Source organism: Aedes albopictus, chromosome 2 (assembly GCF_035046485.1).
Source record: "Aedes albopictus strain Foshan chromosome 2, AalbF5, whole genome shotgun sequence".
Lineage (NCBI taxonomy): Eukaryota > Metazoa > Arthropoda > Insecta > Diptera > Culicidae > Aedes > Aedes albopictus.
In genome coordinates, this window is record NC_085137.1 from 408,297,340 (window position 1) to 408,317,506 (window position 20,167).

General features: G+C 39.5%; 2 protein-coding genes across 2 annotated transcripts in view; one reads left to right on the plus strand and one right to left on the minus strand.

Annotated features, from left to right (window-relative positions):
- Positions 1–20,167, minus strand: part of LOC109418006 (uncharacterized) — an 83,750-nt gene that overhangs the window by 40,870 nt on the left and 22,713 nt on the right. Inside the window, exons 5-9 of the mRNA XM_019692163.3 lie at positions 7,892–8,041; positions 7,158–7,834; positions 6,888–7,097; positions 6,705–6,817; positions 3,964–4,142 (exon numbers count right to left, since the gene is read on the minus strand). Of these exons, the coding sequence (XP_019547708.3) occupies positions 3,964–4,142; positions 6,705–6,817; positions 6,888–7,097; positions 7,158–7,834; positions 7,892–8,041 (1,329 nt within the window). The remainder of the gene's footprint in view (positions 1–3,963; positions 4,143–6,704; positions 6,818–6,887; positions 7,098–7,157; positions 7,835–7,891; positions 8,042–20,167) is intronic.
- On the plus strand, positions 1,392–2,952 carry LOC109417947 (myoneurin-like). Its single transcript, XM_062853394.1, has 4 exons — positions 1,392–1,729; positions 1,794–2,419; positions 2,480–2,689; positions 2,772–2,952. Exons 1-4 carry the CDS (start codon positions 1,595–1,597, stop codon positions 2,902–2,904), a joined length of 1,104 nt encoding a protein of 367 aa, XP_062709378.1. The 5' UTR covers positions 1,392–1,594; the 3' UTR covers positions 2,905–2,952.

Consider the following 20,167-nt stretch of genomic DNA (forward strand, 5'->3'; position numbering starts at 1 on the left):
AGCATCAGTTTTCACTGTTTTGGACACCCCAATGTATTTTGGACCCTCTTCAGTATATATTTTGGACACCCGGTGTTTACATCCGTTTGAAACTATTTTCAAAGAATCTGCCACTTGAATATGCTGGATCACATCCTAATTACTTGATCGACAAAGGCTGATTAGACGAATTTCGTGAATTTAATGCGCTAGAATGGAAAACGTTTTTGTTTACAACTGCAAATTTCCTCAGCGCCATATTCTCTTTTTGTAAACATGTTGCGACACTCGCATGGATGATGAAATTAACAAAAGTTAAATTCAAGGCAAATAATTATATTTCCAGCGAGGAAATGATTGCTACCCGTGAAGAGCAATCTAATTTAGCGAATGATTCTAAAAACTTTCGCCATCTCTCCATTAAATCTGTGAAAGTTGTGATAATACGATCCAGGGGGTCCAAAATATATGGGGGTCTAAATTATATTGGTTACCCTATTGGGTTCCTTGGTCATTGCGGAATAGAAGGAAATGAAAAAGCTGATCAGTTAGTTAGCAAAAATAGGGTCATCTACTCAATTTAACGGGCCTGAGCCATTTTTTGGAATAGCTCCTTGTGCCCTCAAAATGGAACTAAAGAATTTAGAAAAAGTAAAAATAAAACTTATCTAGTCGAACACTACAGATTGTCGTCAATCTAAGCGATTCATTGAACCAGATGCATCTAAAACATTAAAATTAATGAACCTGAACAAACATGATTTAAGCATTTATACTGGACTAGTAACAGGCCACTGCCCTTGCAAATATTACCTAAATATAATTGGGAAATTACAAGATAGCAAATGTCGTTTCTGTAAATTTGAGAGCGAAAGCTCTGAACACTTATTGTGTGAGTGTGCTGCATTTTATCAAAAGCGCCGCGGTTACCTTGATAAAGGCTTGATGGAGCCATGGGAAATCTGGGCCTCTCATCCCAAACAGGTATTGGATTTCATACGAAATGCAGTAGCTGAATGGGAAACACGCCAATAGCTGTGAGGATGATCATCTCTCCATAGTGATGAGTCTTTTCAGTAAAGAGGATGACACCACAATAGATCAAATTAATGGTCGCAGTGGTACTATGTCCCCAACAGGAAAAAAAAGGAAAACTATGCAAATTGTATTGAAATTCTTCTCAAAACTTCGCATTTCATCTTGTTGCCCCACCCGTTCCAGCCCCGATGTATCTTATCTCTATACTGTATGACCCGTGTGAACGTTTACTGGATTGATTTCCCAACAAACATTTTCGCATTGTACAAGAGTGTAACAAATCACTCTTAAGCAAACTTTAGCTTGAGAAACTGTTAATCAGCTAGTTTTTTTTTCTTGGATTAGAATTAATGGTCGGACAATCAGTCAACAAAAGAATGATTATGTTTTCAAGTGTGGATGGTTTCGCAAGTTAAGCATCTTCTGGCATCTTTGTGTGAGTGAAAAGCGGCGAAAGTGAGTTCATTCCATCCTAAAATATTTGTTTACATCTGAACTGCAGCAGAAGATTTGCTGCATCCAGTAAAGTGACTCCTCAAAATATCATTAAATTAAATTGTTTGCAAAATAATTAACTATGTCTTCGAGGGTCCCAATCGAGTCGTGTGGTCTCCCGAAAATGTGTCGGCTTTGTATGAGAGAACAATACCTTGAAGACGTTTTCAAGGAAAATAACCTGCATCAATGGATATCGAATTATCTCTCGATAACGGTGAGCAGAAATTGCATATTGTCTGAATTAAGCATAATCTATATTAGATATGGTTTCCCTATAGATATTCAGCGTGGATCCCAAGGGTCACTCTATCTGCACTTTCTGTCGATTGCGATTGACCGAATTCCATCAATACTGGAGCCACTGTCAGGAGGTGCAAACGATATTACAATCCATGGCTCGGGATCAAAATGAAACATCGATTCGGCTTGCAGACAAAACTGAGCTGCGGAAAGTAAAAGCTGAACCATTTGATCAAAACGATGCCAATTACGGGACGGAGGCATTAGTATCAAGAACTTATACTAAATCCTCAGTTGATAGTTCCAGTCATGGATATTCTCGACAATACATTGTCAACAATCATGAAAGAGATAATAATTCTGAACTTCATAATGAAGCGGAAGAACACCTTCAATCGTTTGATAAAACGGATGAGGTTACCATAGAACATGTAAAAATTGAAGCTCTGGTAGATGATGGAGAGACCAATGACCAATCAGACCTAAACATTCCAACTAAAAATAATTTACCACCAGTCAAGACAAAATCTAAAGTGGACCAACAAGTGCAATGCAATCAATGCGAAAAAACATTTCCCGACAGAAACACGTATAGAAGGCACAAAAGATTTCATAAACCAATGAACCACTGTTGTCACATATGCGGAAAGCCATTCTTTTATCGGTGAGCAAAGTTGTTACTCCCAATTACTATTTGCCATAATGGAAAGTTCCTTGCTTGTAGATCGACACTGGAGAAGCATATTCCAATACACGATCCGAATCGTGTGCGTAAGCCGCCATCTGATAAACCATCCCTGGCACCAGGGCTTTACCATTGTGATATATGCCTGAAGGTATTCGAGCTGAAAACAAGACTGTGGTCACACAAGACACAAAGACACAGACCAAAAACTCACGAATGCCACCTGTGCGATTTGAAGTTTACCATGAAGTATGTACAGGCATAGATATTTAATCATATCTTCCTCTAATATCTTCGATGTATCTTTCATGTTTTTTTATACTTGTTTTAGATTTCAGTTACGCCGGCATATACAGAAGCACTATCAAGAGAGCGAGAATACAAATTCTGAAGGGCAACTTGCTCAATCCAACACAACATCCGTTCTCAAAAAACCAGTTAAACTTCGGAATAAGCGGAAATAAGAGTATGTATCTTGAATAAATTTGCATAATAGCATATACCTATTTGTATTATCATATTTGTTTTCGAAAGAAACGAATGTTATTAAAAAATTCGGCTAGCCTAGATTTTAACATAAATGAATATGCCTTCTTCCTCTTATCGAGACATTCCCAGTCTCAACTGAGATAGAGCTTGCTCCTCTGCTTAAAGTTGTACAGTAGACGTTCGATAACTGCAATATGTTTACGTTTCACTTACCGAATGAAATTCGATAACTGCAACAACTGACAGATGTCAAAGAACTGTCAGTTGCTGCAGAATGCAGCCAATGGACTTATCCACCGATGAACCAAATTCATTGCGGTCTGAGAATTTTGACACTAGAGCGGGGTCTGTTCCAATCAGAATCGTCCAATTCTGATTGGAAACGGTCCCGCTCTAGTGTCAAAATTCTCGGACCGCGATGAATTCGGTTCATCGGTGGATAAGTCCATAGTAATGAACAATTTTTGTCTTTATGGACTTATCCACCAATGAATTCCCCAAGTAACCATGACGCTGGATATAGAGCATTTATTTCGCTTTATAGTATATTATATGACATGCGATATAAAGTTGTTTTGTGGAAAGAGGAAAGTGGCGCTGCAATACAAAATTTGCAAACAGCAACATCTGAGCATAATAATCCAAGTTCTACGCAGCAATCCATGAAAATTTGGGCTTGATTTTCTTTTCTTTTGAATGGTTGTGTTTCTAAAAATGTTTCACAGATTTTTTTTTCGAACTGAGGTTTTTTTGTTGGAAATAAAAACACAGGCGAGGCTTTGTTCTCCAAACCCAGGCTCTGACTGATATCGCTACCAGCTCTCTATAGAGACCTATAGACCTCTCTATAGACCTCTTGTCTATAGACCTCTCCTTTATTCTATCTAGGTATAACATATTTACAATTTATTTCCATTTACCTACCAGTTGATACCTAGCTCTCCACTGAGCTGTGTGATGCACCTCCAAGGATGTACCTACCATTCAACACTCCTCCTCATCACACCTTAGATCCGACGCGTTCCGAGCTTCACCTGGCCGTACTCCTCCAGCCTACCGAGCTCCTCCTTAGCAACCGAGCTACCAGACTCCTCCTGGCTCCAAGCTACGTCTGCTAAGAGGCTACCAAGCTCCTCCTGGCTCAATGCGTTTTCCGCCCCGAGTATCTTCTGCCATCCAGCTCCAGCGTCCTCGATCAGGCAGCCCCCATTGCCTCTTGGTTCCAGCGCAGGTCCCACACGGCTATCAATCCTCATCGAGTGTTGGTCCCCTCACCGCATCTTGGTATCTCAACGAATATTGGCACCAGGCCTCATCGCATCTTGACACCTCATCGGGTATTGGCCTCCTCATCGTATCTTGGATACCGCATCTCGGTCTCCTCGCTTCCCGAACCACCACCAGGGCGTCCCTGGGCCCATAACCTGTTGGAAACAAAAACACAGGCGAGGCTTTGTTCTCCAAACCCAGGCACTGACTGATATCGCTACCAGCTCTCTAGACCTCTCCTTTATTCTATCTAGGTATAACATATTTACAATTTATTTCCATTTACAGTAGACGTTCGATAACTGCAACATGTTTACGTTTCACTTAGCGAACGAAAATCCGATAACTGCAACGCCTGACAGTGTCAACAAGCCATCAATTGACGTAAAATGAACGAAAAAATCATTCGACTGTTCATTAGGGCTAACATGGCGCACCATTTTGACGTTTGGCGGTGCGATAACTGCAAATTTGTTGCACTTACCGGACTTGCAGTTAAAAAGCATTGCAGTTAAACCGTTTGCACCGACCGAATGTCTACTGTACCTACCAGTTGATACCTAGCTCTCCACTGAGCTGTGTGATGCACCTCCAAGGATGTACCTACCATTCAACATTTTTCTGTTTACAACGGTGATAGCATTTGTAAAGACATATATGAAGTAATACATCCTTGCATTATTGATTGCCATAAAGCTTTTAACATGGTAATGCAATGAAGCATTAAACAACGTCGTTATAGAACTATACTGACAGTCAAAATCCTATAATGCTTCAATGCTTTCATAATGTAGAGTAAACGCTGTATTACTTGACAGGTGTAGAATAAAAGTTATCTCACATTAGCTAAGCTACAGTAGACGTTCGATAACTGCAACATGTTTACGTTTCACTTAGCGAACGAAAATCCGATAACTGCAACGCCTGACAGTGTCAACAAGCCATCAATTGACGTAAAATGAACGAAAAAATCATTCGACTGTTCCAGACGCGCCAACTTGGCCAAATTATTGGGGGGGCAAAGCCTGGTTTTTCTGATTTTTTGTATGGGAAAATCGAAAAATCGTCAAATATTGGAGGGGCAAAACGATGCTTGCCCCCCCTAAGTTGGCGCCTATGGACTGTTCATTAGGGCTAACATGGCGCACCATTTTGACGTTTGGCGGTGCGATAACTGAAAATTTGTTACACTTACCGGACTTGCAGTTAAAAAGCATTGCAGTTAAACCGTTTGCACCGACCGAATGTCTACTGTATAATACGATTGAAATAATGTTATGATATAATGCTTGTGGTTACTTGGGTCGGTTCATCGCGGTCCGAGAATTTTGACACTAGAGCGGGGTCGTTCCCAATCAGAATTGTTCAATTCTGATTGGAAATCTTTCACTTCTGATTGGAAGCGACCCCGCTCTAGTGTCGAAATTCTCGGACCACGATGAATTCAGTTCATCGGTGCACTCGTCTATTCCCAATCAGAATAGGTATATTTTGATTGGAAATCGTTTAATTCTGATTGAAAATTGCCCCGCTCTAATGTCAAAGTTCTCGGACCGCGATGAATTCGGTTCTTCGGTGGATAAGTCCATTGATAACAAAATAGGGTTGCTAAGGTTGCTAGAGTTGCTTGCCGCTACGCGTCACCATCGCCTACTTCCACACTCCTTCTCGATGATAATATTCCAGCTGCTTCTCGGAAGTTACGTAGTTTCACCGCATGAAGTGGCTTAGTTAACATGTCGGACACCATTTCTTCGGTCGAACAGTATACTGCTTGAATTTCTCCATTGGTCTGCATCTCTCGAATATATTTAATGATTCTTGGTTTCGACGTGTTTGGATTCGTGACTTACATCTGGTGATGATACAGTAGATGTTCGATAACTGCAACATGTTTACGTTTCACTTACCGAATGAAATTCGATAACTGCAACAACTGACAGACGTCAAAGAACTGTCAGTTGCTGCAGAATGCAGCCAATGTGCATTTGAAAAACATCGCATTGCAGCAAAAGTGCATGCGAAAAACATCGCATCGCTGTTGACATTTCATTTAGACGAATAGCGGTGCTAAAACTGAAAATTTGTTGCACTTAGCGGACTTGCAGTCAAAAAGCATTGCAGTTAAAGCGTTTGCACCGAGCGAACGTCTACTGTAGTTGCTTAATGCAAGATTGATTATCTTCAAAAATTGTAATGGGCAGGTTGACTGGCACAGAGAAATCTTCCAGAATCCGAAAAAATCATTGGACTTCCTGACAGCATACTGCAAGCGCTATGTACTCAGCTTCCATACTGCTAAGTGAAACACACGTTTGCTTCCTTGAACTCCAGAATAAATGCAACGTTTGGTTTTTCTACTGTATTTTTTATTCGGGCGCATATTCTAATTTGTTTGTGTGTTTGTTTCAGAAAGAAACGGATTTTTTTTCTAAAACAAACCCCTAAAGAAACGCACAATTAATAAAATTTATTTATGATGCTTTTATTTCCAGTCATTCCGAACTGTAACTGGTTTTCAGGGAAGCGGATGTTGTGCTGGTTTGTACGAGCTTCTCTACAGAACCTGTGTTTTCACTATCTTGATAATGCTTCTGTATATGCCGGCGTAACACAGATCTAAAAATAGTATAAAAACGAACATTAGATCAACGATACGTAAGAAAGAATTGATTATCTACGCCAGTACTTTAAGGTAAACTTCAAATCGCACAGGTGACATTCGTGAGTTTTTGGTCTGTGCACTTGTGTCCTGTGTGCCCACAGTCTTGTTTTCAGCTCGAATACCTTCGGGCACATATCACAATGGTAGACGCCTGGTGCCAGGGATGGTTTATCAGGCGGCGGCTTACGGACACGATTTGGATCGTGCAGTGGAATATGCTTCTCCAGTGTCGATCTGCAAGCAATAAACTATTTTTTATAGCAAAATAGTAGCAAACGTTAGCATCCCTCTCACCCAAAAGCGAATGGCTTTCCGCATATGTGACAACAGTGGTTCTTTGGTTTATGAAATCTCATGTGATTTTTAAGCTTTTTTCTGTCGGGAAATAATTTGTCGCATTGATTGCATTGTATTTGTTGGTCTGCTTTTGATTTTTTCCTCGATTTTTTCTTGACTGATAGTAAATTACTTTGAATATGAATTTTTGAGTCTGATTGGTCAAGTAAATCTCCATCTGTCAGACCTTCAATTTTCACTTGTTCTATGATAATTTCATCCGTTTTACCAATCGATTGAATATTATCTTCTTCATAGTGAATTTCAAAACGACTTTCTTTTTCATTATCGATGACTGAGTCTTGTCGTAATTCTGTGTTTTCTGGTTGTAACCCAAATCCAAAACGTCCATGACTGGAACCATCAACTGGTGATTGAGTATCAGTTCTTGATCCCAATTCCTGCTCACCATGCTCTGCCCCACAATTGATATAGACTTGCTCAAATGGTTCAGACTTCACTTTCCGCAGTTCAGTGTTCTCACCAAGCCTGGTGGATGATTCATTTTCATCCCGAACCATGGATTCCAATATCGTTTGCACCTGCTGACAGCGAGTCCAATATTGATGGAATTCGGTCAATCTTAATCGACAGAAAGTGCAGATAGAGTGACCCTTGGAATCCACGCTGAATATCTAGGGTTAAATAATATGGTGAATATCCGGATAAAACAACATCCAATTTCAGCTCACCGTTATCGAGAGATAATTTGATATCCATTGATGCATGTCATTTTCACTGAAAACGTCTTCAAGATATTGCTCTCTCATACAAAGCCGACACATTTTTGGGAGACAATTAGTCCCACCTGAATCGAACGTGATTACCGAAGTCATAGTTTGCTATTTCACGACTAATTTAATAATATTTTGAGGTTTATTTACACTTTACTGGTTGCAGCAAAGCTTCTGCTGCAGTTCAGATGTAAACAAATAATGTACGATTGAATGAACTCACTTTTTCACTCACACAAAGGCGTCAATGAATTCTTATAACAAGCGAGTGCACCGATGAACTGAATTCGCACCGATGAACTTAATTCATCGCGGTCCGAGAATGGACTTATCCACCGATGAACCGAATTCATCGCGGTCCGAGAATTTTGACACTAGAGCGGGGTCTGTTCCAATCAGAATCGTCCAATTCTGATTGGAACGACCCCGCTCTAGTGTCAAAATTCTCGGACCGCGATGAATTCGGTTCATCGGTGGATTAGTCCATAGAATTCTGCAAGGTGACGTCACGAATGAACGTTCGATTCATTCTCGTTCGTCCCTTCCTTTTCCCTCTCACGCGAATTTTGACATTTTCCGGTGGTTTGTTTTGATTCCCATTCGTTGCCGTTCTTTTCTCTCTTGGAGAGAAAATTGAGGTTAAATTTCGATGCAAAATTCTATAGACGAGTGCACCGATGAACATTGAGTTCACTGAGCCTGAAAATTTTTGACAGCACAGCGGGGTCGACTCTCAACAACTACTACTCAGAGATGCATCGCCAAAATGTGCTGATAATTTGATTCTTTGATTTCTTACATGAATTTCCATTTAAAGTGATGCATACCCGAATAAAAAATACAGTAGAAAAACCGAATGTTGTATTGTAACAGTACTATTTAAAACCATATTGTTACAATAAACACCACTGTAAAAATAAAAAATACAAAAACAATAAGATGTAATGTTAGACACCATACAGTGAATTGTAAATGAGATTTTTACAATATACTATACGGGTTGTTAAGTATCGTAACAATATAAAAAAATATTTTTCTCCATATATATTTTTTTACAAAACCATACATTTTATTGTAAATGAATTGTTCGAAATACTGATACGTGGGCTTTTATATACCGTACATTGTATGGTACACGTATGGTTTCAAACAAAAAAATGTATCGTAAATATATTGTTTTTAATTGTAATTTCACTACTGGTTATAAATTTAATCATGGTTTTGGAATGGTTCTCTTTTGTTATGTTGTATTGTTTTACATTAGATAAACCATATAATGTTATATTATCTCGTCATGTTCCTTCGATAATGGCAGTTCTAGCCAAACTAACCTAAACTCGTCTAAGTCTGAGTAGCCTCTGATTGCATTAACAGTTGAAGCTTAAGCTCCCATGTCCCACCAGCCAGATAACCGGGTTTTACAAACTAAGCATTATTTGTGGCAACATTTTGAGCGGCATGATGGAACTATGCCTAGCGCGCTAAGTGTTATTAGACCACTAATATAGTTGCATGAAGTGGGTGACGAGGTACATAAGTATCATTACAGCGTGCTTAACCATTATTGCAATATTGAGGCTCCAATTTGACTGAACTATGAAATGTGTACATAACAACTCATGAGAAAACTGTCAAGTTCGATTCAACTATAAGTTAGGTTAAAAAGCGAAGACGAACTTATTTCAGAAGTCGTTTCAGTGTCCAGTCCAGTCCTTATGTTAAAAATGTCAAAGATAAATCGCATTTAATTCGGTTGTTGTACAAGGCAATTTCACATGAGAGAAGAAGAGAAAGAATAGTGTTGAACTCATCCACTGATTTACGGTAATCTGGCCTGCGTCTTTCTGGGTTGACCTACATTCGTATTCCTCTCATCGCACTCTACATACCTAGCCCACCATATCTCTTGGATATGCAGTCCTTAGGACACCTGGTTTACCACTTTATTTAAACATTTTATTGACTTTAAATAGATGTTTCAACTTATTCACTTTTTTCTCTTTCATTTCCTTTGCAACAAAAATAGACGAGTGCACCGATGAACTGAATTCATCGCGGTCCGAGAATTTTGACACTAGAGCGGGGTCGCTTCCAATCAGAAGTGCAAGATTTCCAATCAGAATTGAACAATTCTGATTGGGAACGACCCCGCTGTAGTGTCAAAATTCTCGGACCGCGATGAATTCAGTTCATCGGTGCACTCGTCTATGTCACGGACATCAACAAAACAAAGCACGGAAAAAATCATAAAATGAATAAAAAATTAAAAATGCACGGAAAAAGATTGTTTCGGAATAGTGAATGGTTCAAACGTAAGAAAAACAGTATAATATATTGTTACATAAAGATCGGATGTAAATGTATGATAGCTACCAATGTGCAAAGCTTTTAGCAAACCATTCCATTACAATACACTATATTGTAGCTGGTACACTGTATGGTACAGGAATGGTTTTCACCAAATACCCTATGGTTAGTTTTTATCCGGGTATGCATACAGTTAATGCACTACTTCATATTTTTGCAACTTCATTGCGAAAACAAGATGCAATAAATTAAACAAATTTTCAGCTGGGTAGAAGATGTTGAGAGTCGACCCCGCTGTGGTGTCAAAATTCGCTGCCCGAGTGAACTTTCAGCGGGCGGTGCACTCGTCTATTTTGACACGAGAGCGTATATTTTCGCCATTACACTGAAATAAATTTTGTTGTAGTTACTACCGAATCCATGGTAAAATTAAGAACTGCACCAACGATTTTCAACCGAATGCAAAATTCTGTTAATTATACTGAAACATTGTCAATATTACCATGCGTGCGGTACCGTTGACTGAAAACATTGTTGATGCTACTATTTTGGCATTGTTATTTTGACCACTTCGACTTGAATGTTGGGCGTCTCAGATAAACGTGGTCAAAATAACAATGCCAAAATAGTAGCATCAAGAATGTTTTCAGTCAACGGTACCGCACGCATGGTAATATTGACAATGTTTCAGTATAATTAACAGAATTTTGCATTCGGTTGAAAATCGTTGGTGCAGTTCTTAATTTTACCATGGATTCGGTAGTAACTACAACAACATTTATTTCAGTGTAGGCAAAACTTATACTCTTCAATAGGACGTGTTATACACTACATTATGTTTCGTTTTGAAATGTATAAGGTGACGTAATACTTTTTATATGGTGGAATGGAATAAAATCTATAACTGAAATCTAATAATTAAAATAATTATTTTTCTTTTCGTGTAGTATTCTAAACGACAAACACGTTGTTAAATTCACAAGCACATAATTTTGTTAAATATACAGTGACCCCACAATTTATGAATCGGCAAAAATGACCACAGTTTATGGATCACTCCATTTGATCAACATGGTGATTCATAAATAGTGTACAAAAATTAAGGTGATTCATCGGTGTGACGTCACTGTACCATGAAATCAGTTAAATTTGCTGAAAAATAGTTATTTTGATCTTCTATTTCATTTTTCATGATGATTCCAATCGTTTTATCACAGACAAACAGACGTAACACTTTGAACGATTTTCATGGAAATCCATCGCCCATTTCACACTACCATCACCTGGTGGAAAAGTTGCACGAATCACTGTGTTGTGCAATATCGTCAATAGAAGACGCTAGTGTGAAACGTGAAACGCATAGGAAAACGATGCGCGCGCCTCTGGTTGTGAAAGTCGCAACTATGAAAATTTAAAATGATCGTTAAAAGCGTGTTCGATGGAAATTTCGCAAGTGTTACGTCTGTTTGTCTGTGGTTTTATCTACATGTCTCACCATTCCAGGGAGTGGATCGACCCTTAACCTTCACGTACCCAACGTCTATTTTGGATGATTTTCGAATCTTGAATCAGCTATGAAAAAGGCATTTCCGAACCGATTTTTTTGAAGCCAATTGCATTCGCTCCAGGTTTGTCCAAATTGTCAAGGACTCCGTTCCGGAGTTATTCCAGATTCCGTTGGAGTCATGACCGGCCGGAAAATGACACATTAATGCATTTTACTCTGAATCTATAGTTATTTTGGAAATTTGCACATATTATACGCCAGGAATACTGAAACTATATAACTGCAAGGAACCATTGACTTGAAATGACACAATCAAGCAGTCCCATGAACCGGATATGTCCTGGGTGCCCCCAGGGATGTGACCAAAGTGGCCATTCTAGCAACATTGTCCGAATCATTCATGCGGCACCTCGAACTTCATGATTTGTCGAAACATGAAGGAAAATAGTCCTTCCATGCTCCTAAGACCCTCGGGAACGGCCTGGCCATACCCGAAATGTTCCGGGTGCCCTCTGGGATGTGACAAAAGTGGCCAGTTCCACAATGTTATCAAAATCAACCGTGCGACACCTCTAGCTTCATGATTTGTTGAAACCTAAAGGAAAATAGCCCTTCTAGGCCCTTATGGTCACTTGGGACCGGTCTGGCCGTACCCTTAATGTTCCGGATGCCCTCAGGGAAGCGGTCATTTCTCAAACATAATCAAAATCAGCCGTGTGACACCTCAAACTTCATGATTTGTCGAAACATGAAGGATAATAGTCCTTTTAGGCTCCCATGACCCCTTATAGTGGTTCTGGCCACACCCGAAATATTCCGGATGTCCCCAGGAGAGTGGCCGAATTGGCTATTTCCGCAACGTTGGTGAAATCAATCGTGCGGCAACTCAAACTTTATGATTTGTCAAAACGTGAAGGAAAATAGTCCTTTTAAGCTCTTATGACCCCTCGGGAACGACCTGGCTATACCCGGAATGTTCCGGGTGCCCAGGGATGTGACAAAAGAGATTATTTCCACAACGTTGTCAAAATCAACCGTCCCGGGTAGAGGTGAATGGCAAACCAAAAACAAAAGAATAACAATTTTTATTGTCATAGCTTATTTTGTCATTCATGAGTTCTTCATGAAGAGCTTAAAACAACATGTGAATAGCATAATATGATACACACTTAAAACATATTCTTGAGCTCGGCAGAAAAAAATGCTGATTTGAAACGGCAAATCCAGATTTTACTGATAGTTCAGCAAACAACACGTTTTTGCCGAGACTGTCCAATATGCTTTGCCGAAATATCAGCAAATTGCTCGAAAACTAGAAAAACTGACAGCATTTTCTTGCAGATTTCATCGGTAAACACAGATTTTACTGAAATCAGCAATCCAGATTACCGAAAAATCAGCAATCATCTCGTCTATTGCCGAATTTCGGCGAAAGAACTGTCACTTTTGCAGCCGCCTGTCTCAGCAAAAAAATACCAAAACAAACCAGTGACACGTAATGACGAAGGTGCTCTTTCGAGCGATAAAAAAGTGAAGATATGTGAAATCTTTCTGTAAGTAATAATTGCTATTACTTTCATATTCAATCTATTACAGATTAGCAAATACACCTATTGATGCTGTTCTTCGAGGAGCAGTTCGAGTCTGTGGAGCTGATAGAATCTGGGGAGCAATGTGTGTCTGACTTGGAGTGAAAAATTGAATGAGCAGTTCCGGCAATAAATTTATTGTTTTTTCAATTAAATTCTTTGGAAAATTCGAATAATATGCAAGAAAAAAGTTTTTCTATTGGTTTTTCATGCGGGTTCATAATTTTCATGTTATAATTAACAATTTTTCTCTCATTTATAAACAAAAACAAAACAAATTGCCGAGATTCAGCAAATCCATTTGTACTGGAAATAATTTTGCCGAGATTCAGCAAATATATTTGCTGATATTCTCGGCAAAAAATTGATAGCTGTCATTTTTGTGATTGCCGAGCTTTCGGCAAATCTAATTTTTGCTGAGATGTTTGCCGAGCACTCGGCGGTGCCAATCTCGGCAATTGGTTTGCCGAGATTCGGCGAAAAAAACTAAGTGTGTATCATATTAAAATATGCCATTCGCTTGTCATTTATCAAATTTGGAAGAATAACTACTGAATGCCTTATTTTGCTATCATAACAAATTTTGCAATTGGTGAGATATTGTTGACCTCTTACGAGTTTGATGAACCATCGCAGTTTGGCACTTATCAAGAACAACATAGTGGCAAAATTTGAATTTTGGTTATTCTAATGATAACTTTTTGATAGTTTTTTTAGCCGACAGGCGAATAACTAATTTTGATATTGGTATATTGGTATATTTTGCAACTCTCATGGTTAAATTTTTTTGTTCTTGGTTTGCCATTGTAATGTCAAAATTTGATATTCCTCAGTTATTTCATAGAACAATGTCAGTTATTATTTTTGCCCTTTTGTCACTTATTTCAAACAAACCAATGGCAAATTTTACCATTCAGTAATTCTTTTTGAATGGTAAAACTTGCAATTGTTTTGTAATTCTTTTCTGCTCGGGGTGCGACACCTCTAACTTCATGATTTGTTCAAACATAAATGAAAATAGTCCTTCTAGGCCCTTATGGCCACTTGGGACCGGGCCATACCCGGAATGTTCCGGATGCCCTCAGGGAAGTGGTCATTTCTCAAACAGTCAAAATCAGCCGTGTGACACCTCAAACTTCATGATTTGTCGAAACATGAAGGATAACAGTCCCTTTAGGTTCCCATGACCCCTTAGAGTGGTTTTGGTCAGACCCGAAATATTCCGGATGCCCCATGGAAAGTGGTCAAAATGGCCATTTCCACAACGTTAATCAAAACAACCGTGCGACACCTTAAACTTAATGATTTGTCGAAATATGAAGGAAAATAGCTATTCTAGGTTCCCAAGGTCCCTTGTAAACAACCTCGCCACACCGGATATGTCCCAGATGTCCCCCGGAAGGTTGTGGAAACCAATAGTGTGATACCTCGAACTTCACGATTTGTCAAAACATAAAAAAACATAGTGAGTCTTGATCCCTTGATTGTTAGAAATGTCCTGTATGCCCCGTGAGGAAATGGTCGAGGATAACATTACCTTAGGTATTAGGGCCTGTCCATAAACTCCATAGACTTGGAGAGGGGGGGGGGGGGGCGTTGGGGGTCTGGTCAAAGTCTACGGTCCATACAAATTTCAAAAATTTGATATGGACGAAAGTCTACGATGGGGAGGGGGGATCTGAGATTGCCAAAATTGAGTCTACGCAGTTTATGGACAGCGCCTTACCACAACGTGTCGAAATCCATCTTGCAACATCTCAAAGTGCATGATGCTATGAGAATACAGTAGACGCTCGATAACTGCAACATGTTTACGTTTCACTTAGCGAATGAAATTCGATAACTGCACCAACTGACAGACGTCAAATAACTGTCAGTTGTTGAAGAATGCAGCTAATGTGCATACGGAAAACATCGCACTGCAACAAAAGTGCATGCGAAAAACATCGCATCGCTGTTGACATTTCATTTAGACGGATAGCGGTGCGATAACTGCAATATTGTTGCACTTAGCGGACTTGCAGTTAAAAAGCATTGCAGTTAAAGCGTTTGCACCGAGCGAACGTCTACTGTAATCATCCTAAAGACCTTAAACTATTTGACGCTTAGACTATCGACGCCAAAGCCGAATGTGGTTCTGGTTTATAATAAGTTGAAAGGTGGTGTCGCATGTAAACGCAGAATCGAATGCATATTTTCTGTTCACAGCAGCCAACCCTAATTACTACCGCAACGATAAAACCAGAAAACGTAAATTTCTGGACTGGCTTGCAAAGGAGTTGGCCCCTGAACAAAACAACGATAAAAACCTTTCGGTTTTTCAAGCAATGTAATCGATAAAATTTCCGCTTATCTGAAAAGTTATGAGGAAATGTATGGTACCTACTTCCGTTGACAAAGACTTTTTTATGTGTTCGAGTAACGATAATTTGTCTAAGTGTTATATATCGCATTTAGTTCACCACTGGACTATCGCACTAGTTTTCACAAGTGTGAAAACGCAAATAAAAGTACACGATTGCCAATAAAGTTCAGCCTTTTGGACGCAGTGGCTTAATTTCCCCAACAGGTGAGGAACAAGAAAAAACAAATCAACTCGGTGTCTTCAGAGCACTTATTCAGCATAGATCGTAGAAATAGTGCGCCGAATTGATGTCTTGATTTGATGCAAACGCGCATTTTTATTTATGTTTTCGCACTTATGAATACTGAGTACGCAGTCCAGTGGTGAACTGAATGCGGTATAAATGTTCAAACATTGCATGCAAAACCAATTCTTGTACTACTAATTTGATGTTGTGCTAACATTATAAGGGTTAACAAGAGAGGGTTTTGCATCCTGATTTCAGATTCGTATCCGTTAAAAAAAAAAGATTTTCACTGATGCCGATCCAAGGATGTGAAAATTCATACTAATGTTCCTCATGGCTCAAGGCAATTTGTAGAGAACATGGAACAAACGGAATTATGCAAAAATTTTATTGCAAATGCTGGGCTAGCGAAGAAAAATAAATGTTGCAAACGGTTGAAATATGAAAATTTAAAAGTTTTAACGTTATTTTTGAAGTTTTGTAATTTACCCGGCATCCTGAATATAACCAAAGTTCAGACCATGCATGTTCTAATACAACATTCTATTCATGTCTCAACAATCTTATATCTCAATTTCACGATTGATGCTCTCAACATTGTAATCATCACAGTTTTTGTGAATTCTTCGAAGCATATTCTATGCAACCAGATTGATTCCGAATACTCATTGCTCTCAATATTCTTTATTCTATTTTATTTTTCGAAAAAAAAACTACAGCACTGTAAAAAGGCATCTCGAACATTTCGGGGTTTCAAATGCTTGAAGTTCTCCAGAATGACTTCATCGCTTCATCGAATTATGAAGTTAGAAATCGCACGGTTGAGTTTGATAACATTGTTGATATGACGGAGCATGGGAGCCTGGAAGTACTATTTTCCTTCACGTTTCGAAAAATCTTGAAGTTTGAGGTGTAGTACGATTGATTTGACCAAAGTTGAGGGAGTGAGGACACCCGAAACATTTCGGGTGTATCCAGGACGTCATGGAAACCTAGAAGGGCTGCTTTCCTTCATATTTCAGAAATGACCACTCTCCTGTGGCCTTCCGGAATAGTTCGGGTGTGACCAGACCGATCCCAAGGGGCCATAAGGGCATAGATGGACTATTTTCCTTCATGTTTCAACAAATCATGAAGTTAGAGGTGCTCACAATTGATTTGACCAACTTTGTAGAAATTATCATTTTGACTACTTCCCTGCCTGGGGGCATTCGGAACATTCCGGGTATGGCCAGACCGATCCCAAGGGGCCATAAGGGCCTAGCATGACTATTTCTTTTGCTTAAGCATCATGAAGTTTGAGGTGTGGCATGGTTGATTTTGATAATGTTGTGGAAATTGCCATTTTTGTCACATTCCTGGGGGCACCCGGAACATTCTTGGTATGGCCAGGTCGTTCCCGAGGGGTCATAAGAGCCTAGAAGGATCCTCCATGTTTGGACAAACCATGAAGTTTGAGGTGCCGCACGATTGATTTCACCAACATTGTGGAAATGGCCATTTTGACCACTTTCCTGGAGGCATCCGGAACATTTCTGGTGTGGTCAGAACCACTCTAAGGAGCCATGGGAACCAAAATGGACTGTTATCCTTCATGTTTCGATAAATCATGAAGTTTGAGGTGTCACAAGACTGATTTTGACAATGTTTGAGAAATGATCACTTTCCTGAGGGCAACCGGAGCATTCCGGGTATGGCCAGACCGGTCCCAAGGGATCATAAGGGCCTAGAAGGACTGTTTTCCTTTATGTTTCAACAAATCATGAAGTTAGAGGTGTCGCATGGTTCATTTTGATAACAATGTGGAACTGGCCACTTTTGTCACATCCCTGGGGCACCCGAAACATTCCGGGTATGGCCAGGTCGTTCCCGAGGGGTCATAAGAGCTTAGAAGAACTATTTTCCTTCACGTTTTGACATATCATGAAGCTTGAGGAGCCGCACGATTGATTTGACCAACGTTGCGGAAATGGTCAATTTGGCCACTCTCCTGGGGACATCCGGAATATTTCGGGTGTGGCCAAAACCGCTCTAAGGGGTCATGGGAGCCTAAAAGGACTATTATCCTTCATGTTACGACACATCATGAAGTTTGAGGTGTCACACGGCTGATTTTGACTATGTTTGAGAAATGACCACTTCCCTATTTTCCTTTAGGTTTCAACAAATCATGAAGTTAGAGGTGTCGCACGGTTGATTTCGATAACATTGTGGAACTGGCCACTTTTGTCACATCCCAGAGGGCACCCGGAACATTCCGGGTATGGCCAGGCCGTTTCCGAGGGGTCTAAGGAGCATGGAAGGACTATTTTCCTTCATGTTTCGACAAATCATGAAGTTCGAGGTGCCGCATGAATGATTCGGACAATGTTGCTAGAATGGCCACTTTGGTCACATACCTGGGGGCACCCAGGACATATCCGGTTCATGGGACTGCTTGATTGTGTCATTTCAAGTCAATGGTTCCTTGCAGATATATAGCTTCTGTATTCCTGGCGTATAATATGTGAAAATTTCCAAAATAACTATAGATTCAGAGTAAAATGCATTAATGTGTCATTTTCCGGCCGGTCATGACCCCAACGGAATCTGGAATAACTCCGGAACGGATGGGTGAACCGGTTCCGTATGGTAGTCCTTGACAATTTGGACAAACCTGGAGCGAATGCAATTGGCTTCAAAAAAATCGGTTCGGAAATGCCTTTTTCATAGCTGATTCAAGATTCGAAAATCATCCACGCGAAGGTTAACTGTCTATAGGGGCCAGTAGTTATTTTTTCGTTCGATTTGTTATCATAATCCACTTAGTCCAAAATAACTACTGCATTCCCCAACTAACAATCGCCAGCCGCAAACAAGCATACATGCTGAATTGTTGCTTTATAATAGTAATTATAGCTGAACTAAAATTATGCTGTACACATTACTGTACAACTGCTGTTTCAATTGAAAAAGTAGCCAATGTTCAACTTTTCGTATTGGTATTTACAATGATAATTTAAAACACTTTTCAAGCGTTCAATAAGATTTTTATTCGACTCACAGTATTTTCTTTACAACATAGTTTAACAAGACTTTTTTCTGCTTCTTGTTAAGTTCATGTATAAATTAGCGCATGTATCTGTATGATGTGTTTTTCACAAGTTAAATAAGCGCTTTCGTTTCATCATACTTCGTCTCAGAGCACATGATGAAAAACACGTGGTTTTTACTGAACAACAGCTGAATTAATCTGTTGTTCAGTCGGTAACCATAATGTTGTGCTAATTCACCACTGCTAGAACTTGGATAATCATGCTCAAATGATTCTATTTGAAAATTTACATTGTGTATGTTTTTTTTTTGGTTCTGGTTGGGACATGAAGACAATCAGATGCTCAGGGAACAAAAAATATGTGGGGTTGAGGTATTAGTTTCCTTATTTGAAATAGTGCCCCGATTTCATAATATAAATGGTAGAAGTGAAAACAATAGGAGTAGAATCAACACAGACTAATTTATACTATCTTCGTTTGTGGAATCAATCGGATCTGCAATTGCTTGTTTTCGAATGAATTTGAGAGAGTAAGATAACTGATGGCATTCAGACCCTAGCACAACTTTTTAGAGCTACTGAAAACAGAACTCGATAAAGCACGAGCTGGGTATACTGCCGTGAATCACATATCCACAGACAAACAGACGTAACACTTGCGAAATTTTCATCGACCACGCTTTTAACGATCATTTTAAATTATCATAGTTGTGGCTTTCACAACCAGAGGCTCGCGCATCGTTTTTCTATGCGTTTGACGTTTCACACTAGCGCCTTCTGTTGACGATATTGCACAACACAGTGATTCGTGCAACTTTCCCACCAGGTGATGGTAGTGTGAACTGGGCGATGGATTTCCATGAAAATTGTTCAAGGTGTTACGTCTGTTTGTCTGTGACATATCTGTCCCATTTGCATAGGAAATCCAGCAAAGATGGGACTGATATGCGATTCACGGCAGTATACGTTACTTTATGTTGCACATTTTTCCAGGTGCAAAATATTTACATGGTAGTCGTAGCACAGCGTTAGCGCGTCCGAGTTTCATCGCGGTCCAGTTTCAGCAGTCTAGGTTCAATTCCCGAAATAGAATAAAAAAACACCAGAGTGAGGGTATCGGAATAGGTACGAGAAGATAAAAATAGATAGAAAAATGAAAAAAAAAACTTTTTTTTTCTTTTGTTTACATGATACCAAGCATGCATT